General features: G+C 42.8%; 13 protein-coding genes across 13 annotated transcripts in view; 6 read left to right on the forward strand and 7 right to left on the reverse strand.

Annotated features, from left to right (window-relative positions):
- The window catches only part of LOC138911801 (alcohol dehydrogenase 1-like), a 176,248-nt gene that overhangs the window by 106,453 nt on the left and 50,341 nt on the right, over positions 1-19,454 (reverse strand). The gene's annotated exons all lie outside the window — the stretch shown is intronic.
- Positions 438-876, reverse strand: LOC138912866 (uncharacterized). The gene is made up of 2 exons (XM_070214427.1): positions 865-876; positions 438-707 (listed from the first exon to the last, which is right to left on the reverse strand). The coding sequence occupies exons 1-2, from the start codon at positions 874-876 to the stop codon at positions 438-440; spliced, it is 282 nt and encodes a 93-aa protein (XP_070070528.1).
- On the reverse strand, positions 2,021-2,724 carry LOC108070016 (vitelline membrane protein Vm26Ab). Its single transcript, XM_017160313.3, has 2 exons — positions 2,585-2,724; positions 2,021-2,510 (listed from the first exon to the last, which is right to left on the reverse strand). The coding sequence occupies exons 1-2, from the start codon at positions 2,594-2,596 to the stop codon at positions 2,280-2,282; spliced, it is 243 nt and encodes an 80-aa protein (XP_017015802.1). The 5' UTR covers positions 2,597-2,724; the 3' UTR covers positions 2,021-2,279.
- LOC108070012 (uncharacterized) lies at positions 3,046-3,571 on the forward strand. The gene is made up of 2 exons (XM_017160310.3): positions 3,046-3,097; positions 3,180-3,571. The coding sequence occupies exons 1-2, from the start codon at positions 3,083-3,085 to the stop codon at positions 3,441-3,443; spliced, it is 279 nt and encodes a 92-aa protein (XP_017015799.2). The 5' UTR covers positions 3,046-3,082; the 3' UTR covers positions 3,444-3,571.
- LOC108070011 (vitelline membrane protein Vm26Ab) lies at positions 4,304-4,868 on the reverse strand. Its single transcript, XM_017160309.3, has 2 exons — positions 4,773-4,868; positions 4,304-4,711 (listed from the first exon to the last, which is right to left on the reverse strand). The coding sequence occupies exons 1-2, from the start codon at positions 4,782-4,784 to the stop codon at positions 4,379-4,381; spliced, it is 345 nt and encodes a 114-aa protein (XP_017015798.2). The 5' UTR covers positions 4,785-4,868; the 3' UTR covers positions 4,304-4,378.
- Positions 6,063-8,407, forward strand: LOC108070010 (leucine-rich repeat-containing protein 15). The gene has a single exon (XM_017160308.3). It carries the CDS (start codon positions 6,088-6,090, stop codon positions 7,813-7,815), a length of 1,728 nt encoding a protein of 575 aa, XP_017015797.2. The 5' UTR covers positions 6,063-6,087; the 3' UTR covers positions 7,816-8,407.
- LOC108070013 (uncharacterized) lies at positions 8,502-8,915 on the reverse strand. The gene has a single exon (XM_017160311.3). The coding sequence runs from the start codon at positions 8,860-8,862 to the stop codon at positions 8,569-8,571; it is 294 nt and encodes a 97-aa protein (XP_017015800.2). The 5' UTR covers positions 8,863-8,915; the 3' UTR covers positions 8,502-8,568.
- LOC108069977 (vitelline membrane protein Vm26Ab) lies at positions 9,205-9,591 on the forward strand. Its single transcript, XM_017160262.2, has one exon. The coding sequence runs from the start codon at positions 9,247-9,249 to the stop codon at positions 9,508-9,510; it is 264 nt and encodes an 87-aa protein (XP_017015751.2). The 5' UTR covers positions 9,205-9,246; the 3' UTR covers positions 9,511-9,591.
- Positions 10,446-11,191, reverse strand: LOC108069925 (uncharacterized). The gene is made up of 2 exons (XM_017160190.2): positions 11,183-11,191; positions 10,446-10,889 (listed from the first exon to the last, which is right to left on the reverse strand). Exons 1-2 carry the CDS (start codon positions 11,189-11,191, stop codon positions 10,446-10,448), a joined length of 453 nt encoding a protein of 150 aa, XP_017015679.2.
- Positions 11,442-11,734, reverse strand: LOC108069983 (uncharacterized). Its single transcript, XM_017160269.2, has 2 exons — positions 11,723-11,734; positions 11,442-11,651 (listed from the first exon to the last, which is right to left on the reverse strand). Exons 1-2 carry the CDS (start codon positions 11,732-11,734, stop codon positions 11,442-11,444), a joined length of 222 nt encoding a protein of 73 aa, XP_017015758.2.
- On the forward strand, positions 13,235-13,544 carry LOC108069980 (uncharacterized). The gene is made up of 2 exons (XM_017160266.3): positions 13,235-13,243; positions 13,302-13,544. Exons 1-2 carry the CDS (start codon positions 13,235-13,237, stop codon positions 13,542-13,544), a joined length of 252 nt encoding a protein of 83 aa, XP_017015755.1.
- LOC108069981 (uncharacterized) lies at positions 15,492-15,852 on the forward strand. The gene is made up of 2 exons (XM_017160267.3): positions 15,492-15,537; positions 15,601-15,852. Exons 1-2 carry the CDS (start codon positions 15,520-15,522, stop codon positions 15,850-15,852), a joined length of 270 nt encoding a protein of 89 aa, XP_017015756.2. The 5' UTR covers positions 15,492-15,519.
- LOC108069984 (uncharacterized) lies at positions 17,638-18,641 on the forward strand. The gene has a single exon (XM_017160270.3). It carries the CDS (start codon positions 17,703-17,705, stop codon positions 18,639-18,641), a length of 939 nt encoding a protein of 312 aa, XP_017015759.2. The 5' UTR covers positions 17,638-17,702.

The raw sequence follows: 19,454 nt of genomic DNA on the forward strand, positions 1-19,454 counted from the left end.
CAAAGCTTAAAAAATGTTAATCTACGTTTTATCATACTTATAGGAAAAGGATTTTTTGAAGCTAAATTTTCTGATGAATATCAAAAACAAAATATTATTGACCTTATTTTAAAAATTCAAATCTTTAAGCATTGTTCATAAGAAATTTTGTGGATAATCCTAGCTTGGTATAGTGGATAAAGTGGCAAAAAAAGTAGCTCCTTTAAATAGCTTCCTTTGAGCACAATTCCCGCTGCCCACTGCAAGATTCATTTTAAACGGAAGGAATAAAACTCGTTTCAGTTCTCAGTTGGTCAGTGCGTGGGCCTGAATCATTGCGTTTTTATTTGTGTTTGCCTCGGAGCGTGTATCTCCATCTCCGTTCGTATCTGTATCTGCGACAGTGACGATGTCTGGAGGACACGTGCGGCATCCTTGCAGCAGCCCTTCTGGACATCTTACTTCTTCAGGATGGTGGCCACAGGGGCGGCGGCATAAACGGCGGGCAGGGCGGCGCTGTGGGCCACACTGTGGGCACTGTAGCTACTGGCATAGGGGGCGACGTAGGGGGCGAAGGCAGAGGTGTAGGCGGCGGTGTAGGCGAGGGGGGCGGCGGCTGGCAGCGAGCTGTAGGCCAGGGGCGTGGAGTAGGCCAGAGGGGCGTTGTAGGCCAACAAACCAGGATTGGCAGCAGCGGCGGCGAACAGAGCGCACAGGACAACGGCGAACTGCAGGATAATCATAAGCAATATTCGGAGAAAATACTTTATAATATTAAAAAAATAAGTAAATAATTTTATAAAATTAGTTTGTCTTCATTAGTTCAATTTATTTTATTCAAGAATAATATTGTGATATCCTTAAACAAAATCTTTATCAACTTACGAATTTCATCATTTTGCTTAGGTTGTGTTAACTTCGAAGCTAGACTTCTGATTGATGTCTTTGCTTGGATTTGAAGTGGTTTATATAGTCAAACATTCATTTCATCCTTGACAAAAGCCCACAATGTTTAAAACATTTTCATCACGTTTGTACCAGGGCTAAATCAAGGCCAATAATTTGGTCGCTTTTTTACTAGCTCACTTAAAGTTTGCAGATTACTATTTGATACGCTTGCAGATAGCACGCATTTCTGGTGAATTTATTTTCAATAAATGTTTTAGATTTTATTCCTCCCTTGAGCAGTTGAGCATTTCCGCGACTGGCGTCAGTAGCTGCCTGTTGCGGATTGAATTATCATAATTTAACACTCAGTGCGTTTTGTGGGCTACGGACGTGCGTGTCATTCCAACCGTCTTGGCCATCTTCGTCCGGAGTTCGTCTCTTTACGTTTCAATTGTCAGCCACTTGAACGCGCCGCTTTGCATTCTAATCAGAGATGCAAATAAAAATATATGTGGCTTATCCATCCAGTTTCGAAGGACGTCATCGAGTTGAACCTTTGGGTTTAAGGTGGAGGCCATTCGAAGCAGGGAATCGTAAACATTGGATCAAGGGCTCCGGGAGTTCAAAGAACCTGCCAACGAGTTGACCCTTTTATTCTAGTGTAAACATGGCCTTCAGAATAAGAAACGCAGTTTCCTTCATATTTTCTATTTTTATTAAACAAATAGTACGTTTCCAGCTAGTTAGATGGTTGAAGAATTGGCAGGTACAACTGAATACAATTATTTATATTTTTGAAACAGATTAAGAATTAATAATGTAAATTGAAAAATTAAAAAAAAATAAATATTTCATAAATAACAATCACATATTAGCAAATTACATTATTGAAATGTGGTTTTAGGTCTACCAATTTTCTTGAAAATACAGCGTAAGTTAGGGCAGTTTATTAATTCATTAAAAATAAATTTTGCTCTATTTTCACCGAATTCTTGATATTTTTACAAATTGAAAACTTGTTTAGCCAAAAATGTTTATAGGTTTTATGAGAATAAATAAATAAATTTAATTTATTTATTTCAAAAAATCAGCCTAAAAGTATGTGAAATCTAATAAAAGTTTAATGAGTACAAGGTAAAGAAAAATACAAGAATTGTTTACGTTTCACGCAAAGTGCAGTATTTATTTCAACAATAATAATCCATTTATATTTGTGTGTCCTGTTCCCATGACTTAACTTTCAGCAGTCGGCAGAGGTGGGAAAGTAGAGGGTCTGCCGAACTAATACCAGGGATGTAGATTTAGGTGGATAGCACGGGGCTGGAGAATTTAGATGGTTAGCGGTAAGGTATCCTTGTTGTAATAGGTATATGGTTTCAGGTCCAGTTTAGCAGTCGGGATTCAAGAAATCCTTAACGGTAGTAGGCGGCATAGGGGTAGGCGGAGTAGGCCGAGTAGGCGGACGCATAGGGATAGGCGGAGTAGGCAGCGGCCACGGGAGCGGTGTATGCAGCGGTGTAGGCAGCCGAGTAAGGAGCTGCGGCCACATAGGGGGAGGAGTAGGCGCTGTAGGCCAGTGGGGCAGCAATCACCGCCGGCTTGGCAGCAACACAGGCCACGATGGCGAACAGGCAGAGGGCGAACTGTAATTACGAGAAAAATCACAATGAGTACTCCTTCAATCGCCGAATAGATCCAGTAATCCTTTGATCCTTACGTATTTGAACATGTTGAGTTGGTTGGTTGGTGTGAACGGTTGGTTCTCAAGCACTAGACTGATATCTCCTAGACTCTAGCCACTCGGGTATATATAGCAGAATCGGTCGAGAAAATTCCAAGCCTAAGCCTCGAAGCAGCGAAGGTGATGCCTATCCATTGGTATTCACAGGCCATCCCCAGATCGGTTCCAAGTCCATTTTAAAGCCAGCCAAGGAGAATCTTGAGCATTATGGCTTTGCACTTTTGGTTTCATTTGGTATTTTTAAAAGCGTGACGAAAAGCGAAAAACAAATCGGAATGAGTGGGCGTGCTTTGCATACGAAACGCGGCTGAATATCCATCCATCGATCGGCTTGGAATCTTGAAATGACCCACAAAAACTGCCGGGTTCGGTTTTAGAAAATTATAAAGACAGGTTCTGTCGCCCGAATCATGTTTATTTCGTTTTCAGAACGTTCAGCCATCAGATCTTATCGGCTTGGATAAGTTACTAACTATGTACAGGAAACTAGTAAGTCTCAAGCGTTTCTCCGCGGAGAAGTCGATGCACTTGCTCAAAGATGATGAGGCCTCGCCATCGGTGGCCATTTCAGGTGGTGCTCCTGCTCCTCCTCCTGACCCACAGGTCTTGGGCGGGTCAGATCCAGGATGCTGCCGAGGAGGTCGATGTGCCGCCTGCCCACCGGGCTGCACCACCACCGCAGGCAGCTGGAGCTGCTGCTCCCCCGCAGCCACTGGGGCCACCACCACCTGTGGGCTCTGCACCGCCGCCGAGCTTTCCTTTGTTCTACCCAGCTGCGTGGCTGCCATTCGGACGCTTCAGCGCCTCCATTCCCCTCCAGCCGGTGGCTGCCTGAGTGCTCCTCCCACCACCCACCATAAACTGGCCAAAGGACACGGCTGTCCCTCCTGTTGAATGCATTCGCCCGTTACTGTTACTCATTTTGTTATTGCCCGCTTCGAATGAAATATATATTTTTAGATACCTTATGCATAATTATTTAAACTCATGGCTGACGCAACTTTCAGTTGGCACTTTTTAAATGGCCAACACGTGATTCTCCTACGAGAGATGCTCGGTATCTACAAATCTTGAGGATTTGTGTTTGCATTTTGTCAATGGATTATGACGCAACTCATCTGGCATTTGTTGAGCGCATTTCCGCATTTTTTGTAAACAGAATGGGGTGGAATAAGGAGTTCAATGGCTTGAACCTCATCTATCAACATGCAATAACTAATTTAGAGGACTATTTTCAACAAGAAAATTATGCCTTTAATTTGTGTCAGATATAAATTAAATTATTTTTACAAAAATATTGTATATTTTAAGAAAGAAAATAAACATTTTTTTTATTTAACCTGAAATAAATAATAATAATACATTTTCTTGAAATTTAAATAAATTTGTAAAACGTATAAACAGTAAAACATTTTTATTTTTTTTTCCTCTCTGTAAACTCTTTTGAAAATGTTGTTTGTTTTTTTAAATCTTAAAGTTTTTTAAATATTAATTTTTTAAAAGATTTTCTTATTTTAAATATCACTAACCACTAACCAAAACATAAAAGTCTGAAAATATTTTTGTTACCACAGGTAAAGTCATATTATCCTTATCATTCTATAAATAGTAAAAACCACAAAATGCTTTCATAAAATTGAGGATTTAGATACACCCACGAAAGCCTTTCTAAGAAAACTGGTTTTAAGCTTTTGTTTTATTTATTTTTATTTCCAATCAAGTGTATTTTTAGAGCATTTCGAATCCACGTTGAGTCCAGGCTAATCCCTCTTACAAAACGGTGGTGTAACCGGCGGTGTAGGGGTAGGCGGCATAGGGATAAGCGGAGTAGGCGGCGGCCACAGGGGCGGAGTAGGCAGCAGCAACGGGAGCGGTATAAGCAGCGGCAACGGGAGCGGTATAGGCGGCGGCCACAGGAGCGGTATAAGCGGCAGCAACAACAGGAGCAGCAGCAACGCCGTTGAAGTTGCGGGCGACGTACTGGGAACTGGTGGCAGTGACCACTCCCGCTGGAGCTGCAATCACGGGGGCGGCGGCCAGAACGGCGGGCTTGGGCTCAGCCACGGAGGAGGCCACCAGGGCGCACAGGACAACGAGGGCGGACTGCAAGAAAATAACGAGTTAAATCCTCTCCAGGAACCACGATTTACCCATAGAAACCCACCAGCTTGAACATGTTGGTTTAGTTTAGTTTGATTTGAGCTAGCAAATTGGACTACGACTTGATTCGCTCGGACATGCAACTTTTATAGCCCATCGGAACTCGCATAGGATGCTTGACTTTCTGGGCACACACGATAATCGGGCGAAGCGAATGATTCTATACCGCCTGCATGGGAATGCAGAGCGGCCTTTCAGTGGCTCAATTTGCCGTTTGGCTACGTGCCCGCCGCCCACGGAGGTCGAATCGGAATCTGAATCGGAATAGGACTGGGAATCGGATTCCAAATCCATCTATTATTTCGGGCACGTACGCATTGTGGGCCCATAAAAGTTGTCGCCGCGAAGGTAACCAGTAGCCCGCTGTGATTGATGCCACCACACAAAGCTAATTGCCGATGAGTAACCTCTTGTGCCAAGAGTTGGCCAGGAATCAATGAAACTGAATGCCTCAATCGGATTGCGATTGCATTGTTTCAGGGTTACATTCGGTTCGTTCGGTTGCGTTCGCCGATATGCAATCGATTTTATGCAATCGAGTTACAGATCCTGCGTTGCCAAAATCTAATCTTCTTTACTGACGAAACGCCCACTGGCTGAAAATGCCAGTTACGCGCGTTCTCGGCTCGAAAGGTCATTAAACTGAAGGGAGCGATGCAATTTCGAGGGGGTCGAAAGCTATCAGTACGACTATAGTTGGCAGACAGCTTAAGTTACCAACCATTCAGAAGCGAAGCGTGCCCATGTGATTGCATATCGCTGGTTGGAAAAAGAATCCAGACAGATAGAGGGTCTAAAAGCGGAATTGTATTGTAGCTATGATAAGGCTTATAATACCCTCGGCTTAATTGATTATTTAAAATTTAAAATAAATAATAATAATATTTGTTTAATATTCTATTCAGATATGGTAAAGAAAATGTATCAACAATAGGCTTTTAACCATGAAAAATAAGTTTCTTAATATGTACATTTTTCTGTTTTATTTTTTTTTAATTTTCTGCCACCAGCTGCAAGAAGTAATATTAATATTATTTTTTAAGAGCATCTAATGAATGCAAATTTTTCATTTCCTTACGAAAACTTTATGCATCCCTAGCACTCGCAAGAGTACATACGTAAACCAAACAAAACAAAGTGCAGACCGACAATTTTTATCTTCGTAGCGCTGGACTACTGAAAGCCGGGCAATCTTTAAGGGAGCCAGATAAAGTCGTGTATATATGTATACATATATTGATTGGAAGCTGGAGTGTAGTCGGCGAATTTGCAATGCTGCAGTTTACATTGCTGATTGACGGCGAGCGGTTCTCGAATAAATGATGAATAAATCGCGCAGGATCCCGGTTCTGATCCTTATTTTTGCCCTAACGATATGTGAATGTGATGCCAACGGAGGGGATATTCCCCTGCGTTGCGACGAATACGATTCCATGGGATTTATGGATGTGAACGAGGCCTTCTGCACGGTCACCGGATTCACGGTCACCCACAGTCAGAATATCGTGATCAAGAACATACCACCCGGCAACATGGTCAAGTTCATGAAGTTCTACGAATCGACGCTGCTCTACATGCCCTTCCATCTCTTCGAAACGTTTCCCTATCTCAAGACCCTGGACGTCTCGAACACGAATATCCTGGAGCTGACCAGGAATGCCTTTAGTGCGGCCAGCAATCTGACCTATCTGAATCTGGCCTACAACAATCTGACCTCCATCCAGACCTCCGTGTTCATTGGAGCCAATGTCCTAATGCGCTTGGACCTGTCCTACAATGAGATCTCCTCGTTGAGTGTAAATGCCTTCTGTGGCCTGCAGACCATCAGCCAGATCTTTTTAACCGGAAATCGCTTAACAGAGCTGCACAGTGATATTTTCAAGGACAACGAGTACTTGGAGAAGGTGTCCTTTGAGGGCAACCAGCTGACCAGCATTCAACCGGAGATTTTCCGCAATATGCGGCGCATTAAGGAGGTGAATCTCTCCAACAATCGGCTGGTTTTCATCCATCCAGACACCTTTGCCGATGCTGCGAGCCTGGAGAATCTGGTGTTGTCCTACAACGAGCTGAAGAACTTCCAGCTGACGGAGAAGAACATTGTGCATCAGCTGCACTTGGATAATAATAATCTGACAAACCTGACCATTAATGCCACGCGATTTGTGCGCGCCAGTCACAATCAGATTTCTCAGCTCTTCCTGCACCAAAGTCTGCACATCGAAACATTGGATTTAAGTGCCAACAAACTGACTGGCATCTCGAACATTACGAATATCACATATTTGCTTTATCTGGATGTCTCGGATAATCCCATTGGCCCCCTGAACATCAGCACTTTTTCCCAACTCAAGAGGTTGAGGGGACTGAATCTGCGAGCCACTGGCATTCGGGAGCTCAAGTTTGGTATGTTTTCGAAGCAGAAGTACTTGGAGGAACTGGACCTGTCGTTCAACAACCTGACCAGCCTCAATCTGGACATGTTTGTGCCGTACCTGACCAATCTGAAAAAGTTCCTGGTAGACGGCAACGGGCTGACTGAGCTGCAGGGAAATCGCTCGTTTTCCGACGCCTTTCCGCAGCTCCAGAAACTGGGAGTTTCGCGGAACCGCTTCAATTGCTCCTACCTGCACCACCTGCTCATTCCGCCCTCGCTGCCCGAGTCCGTGGTGCTGAACATCGAACCGGACGCCAATCTGGAGGAGACCCCGCACATCCGGGACGTGTCCTGCATCAGTCAATCGCAACGGCTGGCCAATGCCTCCTTCATTGCCGAGGAGTCGCGCCTCGAGTCGCAGATCCGCATTTTGTCAAAGCAGCTGGAGGTGGTCGAATTTCACTCGGAGAATCTGGGCCTTCATCTGGTTTTCATGCAGGCCTTCGCCTATGTGCTTGGTTGTATAGTGCTAGTTGGCGTGGTGGCGCTGATAACCCTCCGGTATCTGAAGAATCGCCGATCGGGTCGATACGATCGCAGCAGCATTGTCTTCCGCTCGAACGCCACAATGGAAGCTAATCTCACCCTGGGTAGTGCCGATCTTCAGTAGTCCCGCAAAGCCTTAAAATAAATGTATTCTTTTTTATTGAAAAGTAGAAATTACAACATAATAATTGTAAAATGATTTAAAGTCTTGCCAAAAATTGTGAGTTAAATATCGTAATTCGTAAAATAATTTCTATAAGTGAAACATTTTTATTGTTTAACTAAAATACATATTTTAAGAAGTAAACTTAAGTTCTTGCCTTCAAAGATCTTTAAATAAACGTTAATCGTTTGTTATATTTAAAAACTGAACAAAGTACTGAGTTGTATTTACAAACAAAATGAAACAGAAGAAATGCGGAAGAGAAATTGATAAGGTAAAGAAGGAGAAGAAATACTCGTTGGTTTATCTGAAGCGACCTTGCACCCAGAGATCTGACTTCCTGCATGCCTTTAAGCTCTGATAACTACTAGCATTCAAAAGCCGTTAAACAATTATCAATTGCAATTTGAATTTACAGATTAACTAATAATTTTGTTTGTCAATACTTGTATGTGCTTTTCCTCATTAAACCGCTAAATAGTTACCCTTTTGAAACATACCTAAAAGTAAAGGAAACATTTTAAGGCACATTCTTTATAAGATTAGACCTTAAAAAGGGTTAAAAAAAATATTATTTTTAGTGAAACTAAAAGTTAGTAAAATAAATATTTTTTACAAAATAAAAAACTTTGTTTCGGTTCTTAAATTTTTTTATTTTTTTCAATTTTGGTTTGCGTTGTCCTATAAATTCCAGTAAATCCTCGATCACTCAACCTACTTCTTCAGCAGCAGGGGAGCGGTGTAGGGAGCAGCGACGTAGGGAGATGCCACATATGGAGACGCCACATAGGGAGATGCCACATAGGGAGATGCCACATATGGAGACGCCACATAGGGAGATGCCACGTAGGGAGCCGCGAAGTTTCCGTGGTATTCCCGGCTGTAAACCGCAGCCGCAGGAGCAGCAGCCACCAGAGGAGCGGAGTAGGCCAGAGGAGCCACGATTCCTGGCTTTGCAGCCACGCAGGCAATTAGAGCGAAGAGGGCGACGGCGAAGAACTTGAACATCTTGGTGGATTTGGTTGTTTTGATTTGCTGGCAAACGAAACTGATGACAATTGCTGGATGAACACGGCGTTTTATACCCGCCGGACCACCCACAATTAGCCTTGGCACTTTGGCTGTGTACTTATATTTCTTGGCCCACCGTTTAATTAGCCAAAGTACTCGCACTTAAAATCGTTCGCCGAAGCCAACTGCGCATAGAGTGAGTAAGTACGTGACTGGCCTGAGCAACATAATTTAGTTTTCGGCCGGAGGCCTTGCAAGGTCGTCCGATGGGCACTCCGTTGTGTTTTGGGGCTATAAAAGCCGCTACTCCGGACTGTTTTAGACATCAGTTGCATTTGTTCAGTTCGACAAGTAAAACCAAAACAAACAAATCCTACCAAGATGTTCAAGTTCGTCGCCGCCGTCGTCTTCGCTCTGTTTGCCTGCGTGGCCGCCAAGCCCGGAATCGTGGCTCCTCTGGCCTACTCCGCCCCCTACGTGGCCTCTCCCTACGTGGCATCTCCCTACGTGGCTGCTCCATACACTGCTGCCTATGCCGCCCCCTACACCGCCGCCTACACCGCCTCCTACGCCGCTCCCTACGCCGCCGCCTACACTTCCCCCTATGCCGCCGCCTACACCGCCCCCCTGCTGCTGAAGAAGTAGATTCCCGGAAGGATGATCCGCATCGCAGGATAACAGATGGACACTCGCAATGAAACTGAAATAAACTCGAAAACAATCGAACACATTTGTCTTTTAATTAAGGGGAAAGGGGGATGTACTCGGGACAACATTTTACAGCTTTGGAAAAAGAGCTCAAAAATAAAATGTTGAAGAAATATATTCGCCTACGAAATTGCGCAAGAAGAACCTTAGATAAGTTGTCTAACCATCCTACTTAATAGAAAATTTAAGCATATTCATATATTGGCTTTAAAAATATTACATACTTTTAAACTGTGTTTTGTAATCATAAATAATTGCTTTTATTGATATATTTTAATGAAATTAAATGAAGATTTTTGTATTATTTCAAAAATATTTATAAATAAATATTCTTATTTAATATACAACCTTTTTAAGCTTTAAATAAGAACAGACATTCAAACATTTAAATTTCTACCGGTTAGTTTAAAATAAATATATCGACCGCTATAATTTTGATTTTATTTTTGCTACTTTATTTTAAACTACTTATGTATTTTATTTTATTTTATCATTATTTTCCACATTTTTATGAATACAGCAAAAACAATCCTAAAAGTTATATAACAGGCCACCACAGTAAACTAAGTGAAACAAAAGAATCCTACCACAAACTAATAATAATTAAAGATAATTATCCTTTTTCCGCACACATGTTTCCGGGCGTGCAGCCATTTTAGTCCGGACACAACACACAGCGCTTAGACAATGCAACGTGCTGCGTTTAAAATTAGATGCCGTGGAGTATACGTAATCTGCGGCAAATCAGAAACAGAACCACCCGATTCGTACAAAGGGTTTGCATTTATTTTGAATTATATAAAATTCAGTTTAATTCAAATTATAATACCCCTCAGCCCAGAAGTATGTTATTGATTTGGCCCAGCGGTGTGTTAACCCTTAGTCCGCGCATTGTAGTTGACCAGACTGCGACTTTTGCTGAAACCGATGCTATTGAACACCTGCAGGTTGGCTGACCAGCCCAGGGTGAATGAAATGTTTCCGAAGGGGTCAAGAACCACCTTGTTCTTCACGGGCTTCTGTTTCTGGTGGTTCTTTTTGGCATTGCTCTGCAGTTGGTTGAACGCACTGTACAGTGAAGTCGGCGGATGCTGCACGAACTGCTGAACGCCGTTGACGAACTTGTTTACTTCGCCGAAAAAATCATTATTGTTGTAGAATTTGGCGGGGTCGTCAATGAATTGAATGGCTTCAATTGGTTCCTGGTAAAATGTTTCCTCTCTTAACTCCAGATTCCGGGAAACTTGAGTTGGTAGAAGAATATACATCGACTGACACCAATTCACATTCATTAAAAGTAGCAAAACAAAAAAAAACTGTTAAAAAGAAAACAAACATTTTTAAAGTCAATATTATTTGAATATTTGTTTTATAAAATCTTTTAATGTCAGAATAAACATATACAGGTTCTAATCGATTTAGAAAACAGAATCGATAAAGAAAGCCCTAAAAATTGCAGTTAAAATTTAAAAGCCTTTGTAAAAAAATATTAAAATAGTAAAAAAGGTTTTAAAATGACAAGTTAACAATTGAACAAGAAATAAGAATCTAAAATTTATACTAAATGTTTATGCATTAGAATACCCAAAGTTTTTCTTAGTGCACTTACAGCCAACATATCTCCTGTGACTCCGAACGATTACTAAGCTAAAGGAGGACAACAGCAGAGGCTTAAATACCCCTTGGGATGGAACCTTCCCTCCCTCCGAAATAAGGCAAATTATGACACATAAATTTCAGACCAATTTCAGAACTTTATTCGAGGCATGTCCGTCAAAGAGGTGGCTAAACTCCGGGGAATAGCTGAGGGCGACAGGTGGAGCACCTGTCGGCTGCTTGAGGACGCCTATTTGTGAGCTGGCTCCTCCCTAGATCCAACCGTAGCCATGTCCATGACCATGTCCATGTCCATATCCCCCGTAGCCGATGGGATGCACAACGCTGTGCGAGGTGGTCCAGATGGGCTGGATCACGCGCACCGAGGGCAGACTGTGGTACGAGTGGGTCAGGATGGGCGACGAGTGCAGCAATCCTGGGGCGGCGCAGCTCAAAGCCAGGCAGAAGGCGAGGAAGACGAACTGGGGGGCGGAAAGAGGTGGTCACTTAATTAACTCCTTTCGGGCGATGGAAATCCTCAGGAAATCCTTACCAGCTTGAACATTTTGAGTGGGCTTTGATTACTGAAGAAGAACTTCTTAAGATGGAAACTCCAAGTGGAACTCGTTGAGAAGCTGCCAAAAGATGCTTTGATGGCTGGTTGAGCGCGTTGCGAGTTTATATAAGCCAAGAAGCCCCAGCAATCGCTCGGCCTTGGTCCGATACCCAAAACCCTAAGAGTCTCTTTGAAATCTTAGCGGACGCGGAGTGCTCAGATTTCCCAGTGAGTGACTGACTGACTTCGGCTTGCAGTTGCCGCCCACCCACTGCAAATTGCACCACAAACTCTTGTGATTGTGATATTGGCTAGTACGCACCGCAGAGCTCCAAAAAAAAATTAAGAAAAACTGCGCAATTCTCCGTTCGAATAACAAATCAACAAACCCGCAAAAATACGAAAACATTCTTGCGGAATTATATGCATGGTACAAACAATAAACTCATTTAATTGATTTCGGCGTGGGAGTTTGTTTTCATTGGTTCCAAGACAAAGGGAAACTTGGCCATTTTTCTCCCGCATTTCTCTCAACCCACACTGACCTTGAAAGCCTCTCGAAGGAGGCGGGAAAATACCGGAAGTGCGTCTCAATTCCGGACGCACTTAATTGTTTATTTTGGGGCCAAGAGCAAGACCCAAACCAAATCGATGGAAGTAAACAAAAGGAAAGGAGATGCGAGCATTTGCGACTTAGCGAAGGCCAAGGAGTAAAAAGTACACGTTGAAGAATTTTTAGCAAATGGAATTTAAATAACTAAATAGACCAGTATGTAAAAAATTAAAAATATATTATGTGTCCGGGTAAAGTCAATATTTATTTGCAGGATCCAATACTATTTTGTTTCACCAATTATTTGGAAATTATTTTAAATCTTTTAAGGGATTTTGTCCAAGGGCAGACTAATTCTTCTACATTTTTAAAATAGGGTACATCACGTTTTCTTTTTATATGTCGGAGATTACCGGATTTTAATTTAGTTTTTCAAGACATGAGTGAATACAATTGTTCGTATCATTTGCTGGACTAGAAATTACGAAAATACTAAGAAAGTGGAAAAAAAAAGAAAATAAAATTAAATTAATGTAAAATTAAAAAAACTAGTTAGTACAAAATTTTAGACAAAGGCTCTTGACTTTTTTGCGAGTGAATAGAAGGTTGTGGTGCAAAGCAAGAAAAAGGTAGCTGGAATGCTGGTGGCAAGAACCAAAGGTGCCCCTTGCGGTTTCACTGTCTTGTCAGCGGACTCACGACCATCCGATTCGCATCTGGATTCTGATTCTGATGCTGAGTGGCAGGGAACGAGTTCCACTGGCAATTGCAATTGCAACTGGCCCATTCAAAGTGAGTTAAGGGCTTCTTTCATTTGCCGCCTGCTGAGGCAAATGCCTTTGACCTTGGCTAAAGTGAAGGTCCGTTTGTTAGTGGGCAGCTATAAAAGGCCGGGAACAGCGAGGAATGGGCATTCAGTTGGATAGGTGATCTCCAAGGAATTGCAACGAGAGAAAATGAAGCTGGTGAGATCGGGAACCGTTCTTGAGTTTCTAAATATATTAAACAATTTACATTTACCAGCTAATCTTCGCCTGTTTGCTTGGCCTGGCTTTGAGCCACGAGGTGTATTACTACACCCCAACCTATGGGTATTACCCCAGTACTTTCGCAAGGACCTCGCCCGTCCTGCCCCTGGCCTATTCCCGTCTGATTGCCCCGGCAGCCGCCGAATCGCATCTGTACCACAGCGTGGAGACCCCGAACTCCTTCCAGCAGCAATATCGCAGCGACTACAAGCCCCTGACCTATCAGTATCTCTACTAGAAGCTGGGCAGGCCAAACTGTAACCAAGTGAAATTTGAATAAAGTTCGACCACTCCTCATCGAAGGGGTTTAACTCTGGATAACCCCATTGTTTTGAGCTGTCTGTGAAAACAACTTTCCTACTTCCCCCAAAAATCCAAAAAAAAAAACCAAGTGACCTAGGTCACCCGCTGTCTGTTGAACTCGGCCTCCTATTGTTCAGATATAAAGCCCCAACAATGGCTGGCTATATCGAATAGCTCCGCCCTTGGCCACAGTTGTTCACCTATGTCCTGTGCCTGTGCCCCAGGAGGCCTGTCTAAATTTAACAACACTACAAAGTGGCCACAAATCAAGACTCACATCGTGACGTACGACGACGGGCGAAGAGAAGCCCTAGAATCTATCGCAATATGCAATGTGACCGCACAGAAAGCTGCGTGGAAGACGCCTTCCACAACTTTTGCCGTTTGGTGCGTGGTTTGCGGATCCTGAAAAGAACTTGAGAACGTGACCGGGGGCTGTCACATGTTATCCACCCATGGGACGTAGGCAAAAGGCGCAGAACGGAAACCGAATGCCATCGAATGGCCCACATTAATTAACATTTGATTGGCAATGAATACTCTCCAGGTATTTACGCAGGCTAATATTGAACACTTAAACAGCTTTGTCACCACTTGTCGATGTCCTTGGAACTTGAACAAATCCTCTTTGCCTCCCACTATAACTAAACAATTAATTAATTGCATTTGCATAACACCTTTGGTCAAAAGGTGTGAGAAATGTTAAACCTATTATTTTTTTCTGCAAATCTTTTACATTACTTTTGGTTAAAGACTTAATAAATACAAATTATATTTTCTGGGTGCCAAAATATTTAAATAATCTTAAAAATGAGTTAAATTTTGATTCACATTCAATAATAATAAAAGAACATTTAATAATAAAACCATCTTAATAAGAAATGTACAAAATTTGTATTATGAATAGAGATTTGCATTTCGTGGGCTTTTAGGTTGAAGCCAGTACCATTCTTATTAGAAAAGAAAATAAATGAATATTCGATACATCAAAATTACTATAGTAGAAATATAAATTAAAATTAAATAAGTCTACAAAAATGTTCATAATTTTAGGGAAAATATAAAAACACATTTAAATCTTCTTATTATTATTTTTTTTTAAATGCCAATAAAAGTAAAATAACACATTATAGAAAAATAATTACAGCGTATTTAACTGCCCAGCAACCCGCTGATTGATGATTACGAAACTAGATTGAGTTCGCGTTCATTATGCAAAGCTAATCAGAAAGTACTCATCTGGCTAACAGATACCTCTGATTGGGTGGAATGCCGAGGGAAGGTGGCATCAATATCAGCTTACTAGAGCCCATCATTTCCATGGAAGGGAAAACCTGTTCCTGCCAAAGGAGCAGGAGTACCTTCAACGCCATCTGCATCGGCATCTGATGCGGTCCATGGAAAAGTTCAAGGTTTTACAATGTCCAATTAATGGCTAAAGAAATACCAGCCGACCAGGCAGGCAAATCTATGCGAACAACAAACTTACATTGCTCAGCTAAATAAATACACTAGAAACATAGTTATAAATGTTTTTTAGAAATTTAAAAAGAAAAAAAGGAGTTTCATTAACAGAAAAACAATCAAAAATGTTCTTAATTAGTTTGTTTGAAGGATGTAGGCAAGTACATTAACCTTCCCTGAAATATATTTTATTTATAAATAAATTAATATATTTAAAACTAGATTTAAGACCTTAAACTTTTTCGGCGTGCAGCTGGCCAAGGAATGAACTGAATTTAGAACGTGCTGCAGGGAGTGGACCCCCGGCAAGTTGTTTACCCAATATAAAAACAGGCTTTGGGTCCCGGGAACCGGGAAGCTTTGGATATAAAAGGTCTTTGGGAGTGCAGAGAGGAGCTCAAAGTGAAAACGACTCTGGACGACGTAGTTTGCTGGTTAAAGAGAAAATGCGCACTTATCTTTGGGTAGGCAATCGATTCCCTCCTCGAGCTGAGTAGCACCACTCACTTCACCTTCTCCCGTTGCAGTTAGCAGTGCTCCTGGCGGTGGCCACCACCACCTGCTTCAAGGCCAAGCCGCTGGTCTCCTTCGGTGTCAGCTATCAGCAGCCCTACGTGGGACCCCAGCCGGGACCCTATTACTACGGAGGAGGAGTACCCTACTACCAGAACTACCACAACAGCCCGGGACCCTACGGCTACCCCTATCCGTATGCCAATCGCTATGGCGCCCTCGATCTCGGAATCGGCGCCCTGTCGCTGTCCTCATTCCTCCTTTGATTCTGATTTTCATTCCGATTCCGCATAAAAGCCAAGAGCCACGGCAAATAGAAGCGAAAATCGTACAAAAGTCTTTTCACTATTTTCCTAGGCACGCACTGTTAAGCCTTGTTTTTCAGCCCAGGTCAGGTTGATATATATATTGAACTATATAGTGCTGGGTGGACTTCGAGTACGTGACATATCCCCGGGCACTTTGGTGACCCAGTGACTGATTTTCTGGATTTTCGATTTCCGGTCACAAAACCCTTTTGATTGATTCGGATTTTAAGTTCATGTGGGTGTCAGAATAATGTTGTCTATATTAGTTCTAAATTTCCTCCCTTCGAAATGATTCAGTCGGCGTATTTTAAGCAACGACCTTTTCGATCTACCGATTATGCTAATGTCCTCGACGGTGTCTCTCATTTATTTATAGCAGTTGTGTCTTCGGGTGGCTCTGCATAACCGAAATGCGTTTGCAAAACGTGCAAACGCAGCTTGAGTCCCAAGGCGAAGGAGATGCAACCTGTGGGGCGAAGCACATAATTGCAGCCACTATCAGGGATTAAAGGAATTCCTCATCCACACACTGCCACTCGTGATTTCCGGACACATGGCGATAAGTTTGAGATGCGACACTTGCACGTTACGTTGAGCATGTGCCCATTTTAGCCATTTCTTGACCCAAGTCTTGAACTATTAAAGTGTGCGCCCAACTTGCTCGTGTAAAGGTGTTGGGCGTGGCACACTGAACGAAAAACATGATTAGTGGCTGGTATGACGACCAATAACAACAAAAAGTAGATTCAGATTTCTAAAGATTTTTTGTTGTATTGCTGCTTCCTTAGTACTTTATTTTGACCCTCTTATTTCAAATACACACCTGCTTAAACAAATCTAAAATTGTATTTATATTATCCAAATAATGTTAAATAGAAAAATCGTTAAGCTGATATGTTATCTAAAGTGAAAAATGTTATTATTTAATCTAATCCATTTAAAAAAAAAACAGAATACCTATGCTGCCAACCTTAAAAAGCTTAATCAAACGCACAATGCCTACATCATGTTGTTCATAAATTGGACATTTCAAAAATAAGACAAACATTTTAACAAAATGAATTTCTTGTAAAATATTTAAATGATACTCATGAAACCGTTCTCTTGTTTGGTGATTATTATAAAAAAGACTCCAAATCCCGACCAGTAATTTCTGGAAGCAGTCTACCGCTTCCCTTTTGGAATCACTACTATTTTTTGGGTAGTGCTCACAAGGAACCTCGTCGCTCGGGTGAATGACGTGCACGGATCACGTTCCCCATCACGCACAACAATGCTAAAAACTCAAAAGTGCAACCAGCGACGCCCAAGGTGTTGTTAGCTGGCTTTGTTGGCCTGGCTGAAAGGGAAGGCATCAGCAGTCACGTTGAGCGGAAAAGCCCGAGGCGAGCAACAGGTTTTCCAACTCGCAAGGCGAAAAAGCTCCAGCTTGTCCTGTGAGTCCTGTGTAGTGTCCTTCTCGACGGCACACAGGGCACTGATTTCCGACGGGTGTGTGTCAGTATGGCAGGCGAATCGGGATCGGCCACCCGAAGCCACAAACGAACCCTCGGCAGTGTCCTCGTGGGGGCGAAGGTTAGGATGCGAAGCTGCCACGACATTGAGGAGCTGTATAAAAGCGGGTGCCCAGCGCCTGCCACTGGTAGTCTTCATCGAGACTTCAGCGGTTCGCGTTAGCCAGAAAAAAGTTGCTTTGAAAATAAGAAAACTAAAAGCTGAAAACTAAGAACTCGAACTGAAATACTGTGCCAGTGCCACAAGAAAAGTGAACTTAGAAACATTTAAAAAAATTAAATAAAATTCGAACCATGGATACTCTGTCACCCAACAATGGCTCCAAGTCGAGTTCCAGCGGCAGTTCGGCGGCCAGCTCCTCCATGGATCTCGGCAAGCAGCAGCAGAAGGAGCAGAAGCTGCATCGCCACCCCAGGAATGGGCCCAAGAAGCTGTCCCGCTCCAGAAGTCTGCTGCAGCTGCTCAGCAGGCATCTGGGCAGGCACTTCCACCACCAGAACCACCAGAACGAGACGGTCTACAGCAGCCAGGACGACATCAGGAGCAGCTCCACGGACTCGTTCAGCCTGAGCTACGAGCGGGGCAGCCACGAGTGTCCCATCAATGGTTCTTCCCTGGATTTGGAACACACCTCGCGCACTTCGAGTGCCTCGGCCTGCTCCAGATATTCACCAGGACTGGATTACTACGACCAGCAGGGACACATCTATGTGGAGGCCGTCTACAGGCCAGGCAGCGCCATGGAGCAACTGCATCCGCAGCTGCACTTCGAGGAGGACACCAGCGAGGAGGGCAGCGGCAATGAGGCGGAGGACGAGGTGGAGCTGCGGCACGACGAGAACGAGAACAGCAAACCGCGATCCGCCTCAGCCGCCTCTGCCAAGTCGCCGGGACTGCATCTCAGCAGGATCTCCATCTCCTCATCGGTGAGCCGCATGCTGCAGCACTTCTCCACTTCCACGGGAAACGCCTCGATGCGATCGCTGTCCTGCAGCAGCACTCCCCTGCGGCAGCCCAAGAAGTCCCTGTCGCCGAACAACTCGAACAGCAGCAGCAGTAGCAGCTCCAGCCACAAGTCCTCCGGCGCCCCCGCCTCCAAGAAGGAGAAGAAGCAGCAGAGCATCCTTCGGCCGCCGGTCCAGTATGTCTCCATGAAGGGCATGTCGGGCCTGTATTCCCGGGTGCCCAGCTACGCTGTCTGCTATCCCTACACCCTGCAGCATATGTACTAAAATTAAAAAAAAATGCCTAATATGAGGGAGAAATCACAGAGAGCTGCAAGCTGGTTGGGGGTCTTGAACAATATACTTAGGAATTTCTAGTGATGTACGAGTAGTGCCTGAAAAAACCGAGATTTGAGTAGAGGGAAAACGGAAAATAAGGGGGTTTACAACCGAAAAAAAATAAAAACAGAAGAGCAGCCAACATATTTTATAAATGTGTCAAAGCTTAGGCCCAATAAGTGTACCTAGAGAATCAAAAACCTATCTATGTGCTACGATATACACCTTAGATGATCTAATTGTCTTCGGCTAATCTAGGGACTTTCAGTTTACAAACGAATACAAATTAAATTTAGCTTAAAGTCAAACGAAATGTTATTTAGAAGCCCCTCACATATCTTTCGAAAGTAGCTCTTGAAACCACAGTTTTTGAGCCCTTAAGTTCAACCGTTTCAGTATACTTTGAAAACAAAACAAATTTTTGCACTTTTGAACTAGTTTAACAAATATATTTTGCACTGATTTCAATGACTATTAAGAACAAAACAAAATTTTACGAATTTATACAACGGAAAATTCTTAAGAACACACTAATAGAGGAACATTTTACAATAATTCACATTCCAATAAATCGAAACTTTTTTAAAACCAAACCAATTATTCTAAACAATGAAATATCATGATGAATTGTAAATGGTATTGTAGATGATAATGAAAACTTAGCGAAAATGTTTAGAGCCTATATATTTTTAGATCCTAACTAAACAGAGATAACCTAACACTTAAGTCTAGTTGTCAATAAAATAAAATATACATGAATAT

Source organism: Drosophila takahashii, chromosome 3L, assembly GCF_030179915.1.
Source record: "Drosophila takahashii strain IR98-3 E-12201 chromosome 3L, DtakHiC1v2, whole genome shotgun sequence".
Taxonomy (NCBI): domain Eukaryota; kingdom Metazoa; phylum Arthropoda; class Insecta; order Diptera; family Drosophilidae; genus Drosophila; species Drosophila takahashii.

Bases quoted from the DNA above. Each gene is read 5' to 3' on its own strand.
- LOC108069984 (XM_017160270.3), top strand. From the start codon at position 17,703: ATGGATACTCTGTCACCCAACAATGGCTCCAAGTCGAGTTCCAGCGGC.
- LOC108070010 (XM_017160308.3), top strand. From the start codon at position 6,088: ATGATGAATAAATCGCGCAGGATCCCGGTTCTGATCCTTATTTTTGCC.
- LOC108070013 (XM_017160311.3), bottom strand. From the start codon at position 8,862: ATGTTCAAGTTCTTCGCCGTCGCCCTCTTCGCTCTAATTGCCTGCGTG.
- LOC108069977 (XM_017160262.2), top strand. From the start codon at position 9,247: ATGTTCAAGTTCGTCGCCGCCGTCGTCTTCGCTCTGTTTGCCTGCGTG.